At 32.9% G+C, this 10,512-nt stretch overlaps 1 protein-coding gene across 1 annotated transcript; it reads left to right on the top strand.

Annotated features, from left to right (window-relative positions):
- Positions 1–6,245: 6,245 nt before the first annotated feature.
- Positions 6,246–7,687, top strand: LOC107021396 (F-box protein CPR1-like). Its single transcript, XM_015222055.2, has one exon. The coding sequence runs from the start codon at positions 6,263–6,265 to the stop codon at positions 7,394–7,396; it is 1,134 nt and encodes a 377-aa protein (XP_015077541.1). The 5' UTR covers positions 6,246–6,262; the 3' UTR covers positions 7,397–7,687.
- The last annotated feature ends 2,825 nt before the right edge of the window (positions 7,688–10,512 follow it).

Genomic DNA, 10,512 nt, shown 5'->3' on the forward strand with positions numbered 1-10,512 from the left:
CGACGTGGCAAGTGCGTGACATTCACCACTTAATATGAATTTGGTGATGAGCTTTTAAGGGGTTATATATTCTATTTTTAAAGTATTCTGGGGGGGGGGGGTAACGGACCTCATAAAGTATGAGTGTGTAGCTGAAAATCCCGCTATAGATTGGGGAGACTTTTAATCATTTTCTCAATAAAATAGTTAGCAACTCAAAATATATAAAAACATAAAAATTTGATGGACTTCAAATTTCATATGTACCTCACTAATGAAAACAAAAAAGAGTAAAATATATTATGCCCCGTGCTGGCTCGGAGTCCCATATCTATTAGTAGATATATACTAATGCAACCAAGAATGCGAGGGGCTTGTTTTTGTTAACTTACAAATTATTTCAGAAATGGAAACGTGTAAAACTATTTTTAGGATGAGGAATTATTTAGTTATGAATGACCTCAATGACCTTTTTTCTTTTTTGGTAATATTTTACTTTTAACTTTTCATGTGTCAAGTTTAAGATAACAAGATTAAAAAGATAATTTTGTACATTTGACATTACTTTATTTAGGATCACAAGATTAAAAAATCTTCTTTATTTCTTATATTTCGTGTCAAGTCAAACAATACCATGTTATTGGAACGTGAAACAATTCTCTCCATAAATATAGCTCAATGCACCATAAATCATGATTTATTAGAGAGAAAAAAATCACAACTTTAATTTTTTTTAGTTTATAAAATTATTACTTTTTTATATATTTTTGTACAAAATTATTTATAGGAGTAATATATAAGTGAAGGATCAAATGGTCATTGAATATTTAATAAATAATTCGTCAATTGAAAATGTCAATTTAGGATCTTTCCACTTTTAAAATATTATGAGATATGAGTTTTTAAAGGGTAAAAATGTCTAACAACTTCCCATAGACAATTTTGTCTTTCAATTTTTAAGTTCAAAATTTCCACTTTTAGTGTTAGTGTAAAATACATCCATATCCCCTTGAACGGTAACACTCTTTTTAAAGAAAACATTAAAACTTTACAAAGGTTATTCTTGTTCAAAATGTATTTCTTTCCCTTTATATTTCTACGTGACTCGTAGAGTGTATTTGACTTGCCACTAGCAAGTAACCTAAGAAAGAACAAATATTTTATTTATTTCAACATTTATTTGATTAAAAATTATTTTCTTTTTATTTTATTGTATTTTCATTTTTTCTTGTCCTTTTATCTTCTTTCAAACTTCTGTTTCGTCGAGGGAGATCAGAATTAGTGAGAAGATGATTGAAACTCTGAGGAAGTTCAGAAATGGCCGGTGGGGGAGATTTAACGACAATGCCCACATCGCAGGGAGAATCGCTTAAACCGACGGAGGTCATGTTCAGACTATATAGAATATAACCCATGTGAGTCCGAGCGTTTCAGTCTTTGAAGATATAATATATCTTGATTTTGAGTAAAAAAACAAAGGCATTCTGGTACTACAGTGTTGCTTAGCCATTGATTTCATAATTTTTTTATTTCCAGTTTTAATTTTGATTATGCGATAGAAAATGGTTGATATGGTATTACAACAAAGGTGGCAGTAGGATTATCGTTGGCGGCAAAGAGGAGAAAAATTCAGTGGTTGCAGCAGTACTCCAACGTGCCTGAACAATCGAAGAAGAAGAAAATAATTTTTCTTTTGTGTGAAAATAAAAATAAAAATAAAAGTAATGACACGTGGTAGGTGATAACTTGTGTGAGTATGCACTCTGTGATTCAAAAAATGAGATACTTTTATCACTTTCAAATAATTATTCAATAAGATGTTTAAATTTTTTTTTATTTAGTGTAGCGATAAAATGATAAACAGATTTTACTCATTAGTGATTTCTATTTTTAATAATATATGATAATGATTGAATAATTTTAAAACTGTTATAAAGTATTTGTATTATAGTGAATGTCTATCATGTGGAGTCCTTTTTAGGATATGGTTAAAGAGTCCTCCTACTTGGGGACCAAGTTAGATTTCTCCTATAAATAGAGTGCTCCTCTTCATTGTAAATTAATTCATCAAGAGAAATAACAAGTCTTCTCTTCTTTTCTCTCTAGTTTCTTCTTCTTATTCTATAGTTTTATAACACGTTATTAGCACGAGACTCTAATTTCTCAAAAGTGAAGGTTAGATTTGAAGAATTAATAAAGATATGGATAATTCTAAGAACATATTATCGAAATATGAAGATATTTGTTTGATTGATTCTGGTACAACACATACGATATTCAAAAATAAGAAATATTTTTCTCATTTAAGTATGGGTAAAATAAATGTTACTACAATCTTTGGTAGTACTAATATGATTGAGGGTTTTGGAAGAGCCATTGTAATTTTGCCCAAGGGAACTAAACTCATCATTAATAATGCTATGTTTTCTCCAAAATCTAAGAGAAACTTGTTGAGTTTTAAAGATATCCGTGAAAATGGTTATCATATCCAATCAATGGATGAAATAAATCTTGAATATCTTGGTATCACCAAGTATGTCTCTGGGCATGTGTTATAGAAAAGTTCCCTGCTTTATCTTCTGGCTTGTATTGGACCAAAATTAGTGCATTTGAGGCACATTTTATAGTAAATAAGAAGTTTACTGATTCCAATACATTTGTACTTTGGCATGATCGTCTTAAACATCCTGGGTCAATAATGATGAGACGAATTATAGAAAATTCGAATGGACATCCACTAAAAGACCTAAAAGTTCTTTTAAATAGTGAATTTTCTTGTACTGCTTGTTATCAAGGCAAGTTAATTGTGAAACCATCACCAATGAAAGTTAAGATTGAGTCCCCTTCGTTCTTGGAACGTATACATGGGGATATTTGTGGACCTATTCACCCACCTAGTGGGTCATTTAGATATTTTATGGTTCTAATAGATGCTTCTTCTAGATGGTCTTATGTGTGCCTATTGTCATCTCGTAACTTGGCATTTGCAAAATTATTGGCACAAATAATAAGGTTAAGGGCACACTTTCCTGATAATCAGATTAAGTCCATTCGTCTTGATAATGCTGCAGAGTTTTCATCCCAATCATTTAATGATTATTGTTTAGCAATTGGGATAAGAGTTGAACACTCCGTTGCTCATGTTCATACTCAGAATGGTCTCGCAGAGTCATTAATTAAACGTTTGCAATTAATAGCAAGACCATTGCTTATGAAAACTAAGTTGCCCACTTCTGTGTGGGGACATGCAATTTTGCATGCTGCAACACTTATTCGTCTCAGACCGACAAGTTATCATAAGGTTTCTCCATTGCAATTGGTTATGGGTCAAGAACCTAATATATCCCATCTAAGAATTTTTGGAAGTGCTGTACATGTGCCTGTGGCACCACCAAACCGCACTAAGATGGGCTCTCAAAGAAGGTTAGGAATATATGTTGGGTTTGAGTCACCCTCCATTATTCGCTATCTTGAACCATTGACTGGAGACATGTTTACTGCTAGATTTGCAGATTGTCGGTTTGATGAGACAGTTTTCCCAAAATTAGGGGGAGAGAATAGTGAAATAAAACGAGAAATTTTGTGGAAAAATTTATCATTGTCTCATCTTGATCCATATTCTTCTACTTGCGAACAAGAAGTACAAAAGATTATTCATCTGCAGAAAATTGCAAATCAAATGTTATACGCATTTACAGATTTGAAAAGGATTACTAAATCACATATTCCTGCAGAGAATGTCCCAATTCGAATTGATGTCCCTAAAGGACCATCCACTAGTGTCATAGCTAATGAGTCAAAAACACACCTAAAGCGTGGTAGACCATTGGGGTCTAAGGATCAAAATCCTAGAAAAAGAAAGATTAAATGTCAAGATGACACTATGAAAGAATCTCATATGGAAGTTCAAAATTTGAATAAGTCTGATATTCATGAAAGAATCAATGAACTTGAAACTCAAGGAAATAATGAACTATCCATAAATTTAAGAGATGTTGAAACTAATATGAATCGATCAGAAATAGTGGTTGATTATGTCTTTGCATATAATGTTGCAACAAATATCATGCAAGATAATGAGGATCATGAACCTCAATCTGTTATAGAATGTCGACAACGAAATGATTGGCCAAAATGGCAAGAAGCAATTCAATCAGAGTTGAATTCACTTGCCAAGCGTGAAGTTTTTGGACCTATAGTTCAAACACCTAATGGTATTAAACCTGTTGGTTACAAATGGATTTTTGTGCGAAAAAGAAATGAGAAAAATGAAATACAAAGGTATAAAGCACGCCTTGTGGCACAAGGATTTTCTCAAAGGCCTGGCGTCGACTATGAAGAGACATACTCACCCGTTATGGATGCAATAACATTGCGTTATCTCATTAGTTTCACAGTCCATGAGCAACTTGAAATGCATTTGATGGATGTGGTTACAGCCTACCTTTATGGATCACTTGATAATGAGATATACATGAAAATTCCTGAAGGATTTGCGATGCCTAAATCATGTAATTCAAAATCTCGAGAAATGTATTCAATTAAATTGCAAAGATCATTATATGGTTTGAAGCAATCTGGGCGCATGTGGTATAACCGTCTTAGTGAGTATTTAATTAAGGAAGGTTATACAAATGATGCAATTTGTCCATGTGTCTTTATAAAGAAAACAATATCGGAATTTGTTGTACTTGCTATTTATGTTGATGACATAAATCTTATTGGAACTCCAATAGAGCTTCAAAAGGCAATTGATTATTTAAAGAATGAATTTGAGATGAAAGATCTGGGAAGGACAAAATTATGTCTTGGTTTGCAAATTGAGCATTTGACAAATGGTATTTTTGTTCATCAATCTGCCTACACAGAAAAAGTGTTGAAAAGATTCTGTATGGATGAAGCGCATCCATTAAGTACTCCGATGGTTGTTCGTTCACTTGATGTGAATAAGGATCCATTCCGACCTCAAGAAAAGGATGAAGAAATTCTTGGTTCTGAAGTACCATATCTTAGTGCAATTGGTGCACTAATGTATCTTGCTAATACTACAAGGCCTGATATAGCTTTTGCTGTTAACTTGTTAGCAAGGTATAGTTCTGCTCCTACTAGGAGACATTGGAATGGGATCAAACACATTTTGCGATATCTTAAAGGGACAACTGATATGGGCTTATTTTATTCTGTTAATTGTAGCCCAAATCTTGTTGGTTATGCTGATGCAGGATATTTATCTGATCCACACAAAGCTCGATCCCAAACAGGCTATGTGTTTATATGTGGGGGGACTGCCATATCTTGGAGATCTACAAAGCAGTCCATCGTAGCCACTTCATCTAATCATGCTGAAATAATAGCTATTCATGAAGCAAGTAGAGAATGTGTGTGGTTAAGGTCTATGATACATCTCATTCGAGAGAAATGTGGTTTGAAATGTGATAAAGTACCCACCACTTTATATGAAGATAATGCAGCATGCATAGCACAACTTAAGGGAGGATTCATAAAAGGAGATAGAACAAAGCACATTTCACCGAAGCTTTTCTATACACATGAACTTCAAAAGAATGGTGATATAAATGTGCAACAGATTCGTTCAAGTGACAATGTGGCTGATCTATTTACCAAGTCTCTACCAACTGCAACTTTCAAGAAGATGGTGCACAAGCTTGGAATGCGAAGATTCAAGTCTCTGGATTAATGTTCTCATTAGGGGGAGTGAATACGCGCTGTACTCTTTTTCCCTTACGAGGTTTTGTCCCACTGGGTTTTCCTTGTAAGGTTTTTAATGAGGCAGCCTAGATGCGTATTAATAGATATGTGTACTCTTTTCCTTTACTAGAGTTTTTCTTTTCTTAATGTTTTTTTAGTAAGGTTTTTGACGAGGCACATCATCTATGAATTAGACATTCAGGGGGTGTGTTATAAAGTATTTGTATTATACTGAATATCTATCATGTGGAGTCCTTTTTAAGATATGGTTAAAGAGTCCTCCAACTTGGGGACCAAGTTAGATTTCTCCTATAAATAGAGTGCTCCTCTTCATTGTAAATTAATTTATCAAGAGAAATAACAAGTCTTCTCTTCTTTTCTCTCTAGTTTCTTTTTCTTTTCATACTTTTTCAAATATAGATGAATATTGTTTGGCGGATAATTTGCAAGTGTAATAACTGATTATGCGAGATGTAAGGTTTAACGTCCAATTCAAAAGAGATATTAGTGGAGTGTTATAATACTTTAAGAAGAGGTGAAAATATTATTTGTTTTTCATTGTAGAGAACCAATCATGTCGAATGAAATTATGAAAAAATTACCCGAGGATGTGATAATTTATATACTTTTAAGATTTTCAGTGAAATCTCTGCTAAGATTCAAATTCATCTCCAAAAGTTGGTATACTCTTATACAATCCTGGAGATTTAAAAATATTCATATCAATGGCACTACAACAACCAACAATGAATTCATTATATTTAGTCGTTCCTTCAAAAAAACTCAAGGATTTAAAAATGTGTTGTCTATTAATTCTAGCCATGATCACAATGATCTTGTTTTACTAGATCTTGATCTTCCATATCTAAACTTCACTCGTGGTTTTAATGAACTCGTTGGTCCCTGTAATGGTTTGATTGTTTTGACGGATAATGATGTTATTATCTTATTTAATCCAGCTACTAGAAACTATATGTCACTCCCACCTAGCCCTTTTGTTTGTCAAAAGGGTTTTCATCGTAGCTTTAAAGGTGGCATTGGATTTGGTTTTGATTCGATTGGAAATGATTACAAATTTGTTAGGATTTCAGAAGTATTTTTGGATGCTTATTGGGGTCCTGAGAAGCAAGAGAAAAAAGTAGAGGTTTACGATTTGTGCATTGATTCATGGAGAGATGTGACTGCTGATATGGATCAACAGTTCCCTAGTGTGTTTAGTAATCCATCTTTCGAGATACTTCATCATGGAATATTTCATTGGTATGGAAAAAGAGATCGAATATATGTAATTCTATGCTTTGATATTAGTACTGAGATTTTTCACATAATGAATATGCCTGATTCTTGTAATGTATTTGATGGTAAGTGTTATAGCCTCACAGTCTTGAATCGGTTGCTAACATTGATTTGTTATCCAAGTAGCAATAATGACCTCAATCAACATACCATGGACATTTGGATAATGATGGAGTATAATGTACACCACTCTTGGACTAAAATGTATATCATTAAACCTTTTCCTATTGAATTTCCATTAACAACTTGGAGGGATCATTTATTGCTTCTTCAAAGTAAAAGTGGACTTCTCATTTCCTATGATCTCAATTCCAATCAAGTCAAAGAGTTCGACTTACATGCTTATCCAAAAAGTTTGAGAGTTATAGTTTTCAAGGAAAGTTTGATTTCTATTCCAAAAAGAGGACCCTAAGTATCAAGGTGCAACTCTTTTACATTATCTTCTTTAAATAGCACATAGTTTTCAAAAAAAAAAAAAAAGAATTTTCCATGAATATTTTAGAACTTTTTTGTGGTAAATACTCTCCATTTGAAAATAAATAATTTCTTTGAGGTGTGGAACACACTTAAGAAAATTAGTTTAAGAAAATTAGTTAAGACGATACAAGAAAAAACCCAATTACCAACTAAAAATTTGTTGGTAAATTGATCAAATCACTTGTCAAATTTAGTCACCAACTGATATTAATTTTTTTTTTTTGCAAAAAGGCTTGATAGTGAATTTTAGCAATCGATTTTAATTTGTTGGTAACTAAAATCATTTGCTGAACACCCAAAGATATTGTTTGAGAATTTTAAAATCATGTAACTTTTGTTGCTGAATTCACTAACCAATTTTTGTTTGGTCTATCATTAATATCTTTACTAACTACTACTAAATTTGGTACTTTATTACTTCCTGTGTTTCACAAAGAATAATCTGGTTTGACTTGACACGAAGTTTAAGAAAATAAAAAAAAATTTTGAATCTTGTGGTCTTCAATTAAAGATATGTCAAAGGTACAAAATTGCTCTTTAATCTTGTGGCCTAAAACATGCCTCGTGGAAAGCTAAACTAGAATATTACCAAAAAAAAAAAAAGAGGTCATTATTTTTTAAGCAGACTAAAAAGAAAAGGAGGTAATTTTTAAAAAGCGGAGGAGTATTTAATTCTGTTTGTAAATATGTTGTTAATTACAATAACAAAGACTGGATGTGCTGGTATTCCGATAACAATTGTATTAGTGGATACTAATAAGGTTGGCAGGGCGCAATAGTATTTTTTCTAAGAAACATTTGTAACTGGTTGACAATCTCAGTTACAGACAATTTATGTTGGTAATTTAGCTATGAATTTTAAATATGTTACTCCATCCGTTTTATAAAGAATGGTTTAGTTTGATTTACATGGAGTTTAAAAAAAATAAAGAAGACTTCTCATCATGTGGTCCTAAATTAAAGTTATGTAAAATGTACAAAATTTCCTTTTAATCTTGCCGCCTTAAAAATTTCACGCGGAAAGTTGTTACCAAACAAGAAAGAGGTTATTCTTTTTGAAACAGACTAAAAAAGAAATGAGGTCATTCTTTTTGAAACGGAGGGAGTAGTAAGTATGATTATTTTTTTTCTAAATTACACTAGTAATTTTGGCAACGGAAAACTTTCGTCAATAATTGTTAGGAAATTTATAATAGTTGTTAATTTGTTGGTAATATATCATTAGAGTTTGATATTCGTTTACTAGTTAATTGGCATTGTGGTTTTTATACTACTAACTCAAATATACATTTAGGGATCGTTTGGTGTGAGAGGTTAAAACTAATTGCCGGTGGTATAAAATTATTGTATCACGTTTGCGATAACTTATCCCACCATTTATATCATAGTGATGAAATAAGTTATCCCATATACATGGTGGGATAAGTTATCTCACGATAGCTAACCCAAGATAACTAATCCTGGAATAACTTGTTGCCAACTAAATGACCCTTTATAGTAAATTTTTTATCCTAAATAATTATATTAATTTATAGAATTTAAAAATCTAAAAGAGGCTCATTCCTAACACATTTCTCATCATATTTTTTTCCTTTTATTTCTAATCTAATATTTTATCACATGTCAAGGTTCCTGTCATCCTTTATCTTGTAAATAGTGTACAATGTTTGCAAAGTTTAATTGTCGTGACCCAACTTTTTGATTCATGATGATACCTACTATAACCTACCAGTACGTAAGCCAATTCGTAACCTGAAACGATATATAATGGGTATAAGAACAGAAAAAACAAGAATAACATTTTAAAATCGAATAGCTGAATAATTCAAGTCATTTCTATTTTTATGCCTCATGTCATCGGTCTTTCCTATAAAGACCCTATTCAATTATGACTTGCTGGGGATTACAATTCAATCACCTGGTCATTTATTTAGTTTCTATGCAAGTTTTAGCATTTTGGAGCTTTTGAATTTTTAGCGGTCATTTTATAAAAAAATTCAAGAAGATAACCTCAAAATTCTAATTCTTAGGACCCCATCAACTTCAAAACGGTCATTTTAGGCTAGTAGCATAGTCGAAATGATTCCCAAAACTTTTTGTTTGAGTCTATGCGATTATGAATTTTAACTTCCACATTAAAGCCCAAGTTTGACTTAGTCAACATTCTTAGTAAACAAGTCAACATTAGAATACCTTCATAATTGTTAGCCCCATAATGTTGAGTTTGATGAAGAACGACCCATCGTTTGGATGCAGAGGCTTCCAGGCTGATTCTGAGCCCCCTTGTGGATTTTTGCTTAAAATGGAACTTGAGTGGGATCCATTTTCATCAAAACGACATCGGATGGATGTTTCGGTGGTCCTATTGAGTCTATAATGTTGAATTAGATGGGATACCATATTTTGTTTGCATGGACAAGGTTCCAAATTATTTTCGGCCACCTCATCGAAGGTTTGGGTGCCTTAGCATATCAACTAATGTGTTGATAGTTGGTGTAGCTCATTGAGTGCCCAACATTCGCGCACCTAAGGTCGCGTTCATCTAGGACTGACACCCTTGGCAGAACGTTCATTCCAGTTTGTCACATTCGTGGGTGGAAGTAGGCGTAGCCTACACATTCTTCTAGGTTATTGCGTTTGCGGTGCCCAACTAGATGACTATGCCCATTCAGTCCGCTCTCCATGTTCAGAAAGAGGGTAATGAAGAGAGCAGCAGAAGAAATTGCACAAGTATGGGACGACGAAGTCCATGACGGTCCGTCGTAACCACGACGATCCGTCGCGATGTCCGTCGACCCAGCCGCGTTTTGACAGATTTCAAGCAAATAGAGTCCTTGTATAATTAGGTTTTTATTTTCTATCAATAGTTCGAAATATCTCATTTTAGACGTTAGACTTTGGGTTAGACGTTAGACTCCGCATTGTTAGACTGGGGATCATTATTAGACTCTGTGTATTAGTGTTAGACTTTTTATTATCATTAGACTTTTTGTGAGATTCTTGATTACTTTGAGATTCTTGCAAGTGATTGTTGGTGATTTTTAGTGATTA

The sequence above is a fragment of the Solanum pennellii genome, chromosome 1 (assembly GCF_001406875.1).
Source record: "Solanum pennellii chromosome 1, SPENNV200".
Taxonomy (NCBI): Eukaryota; Viridiplantae; Streptophyta; class Magnoliopsida; order Solanales; family Solanaceae; genus Solanum; species Solanum pennellii.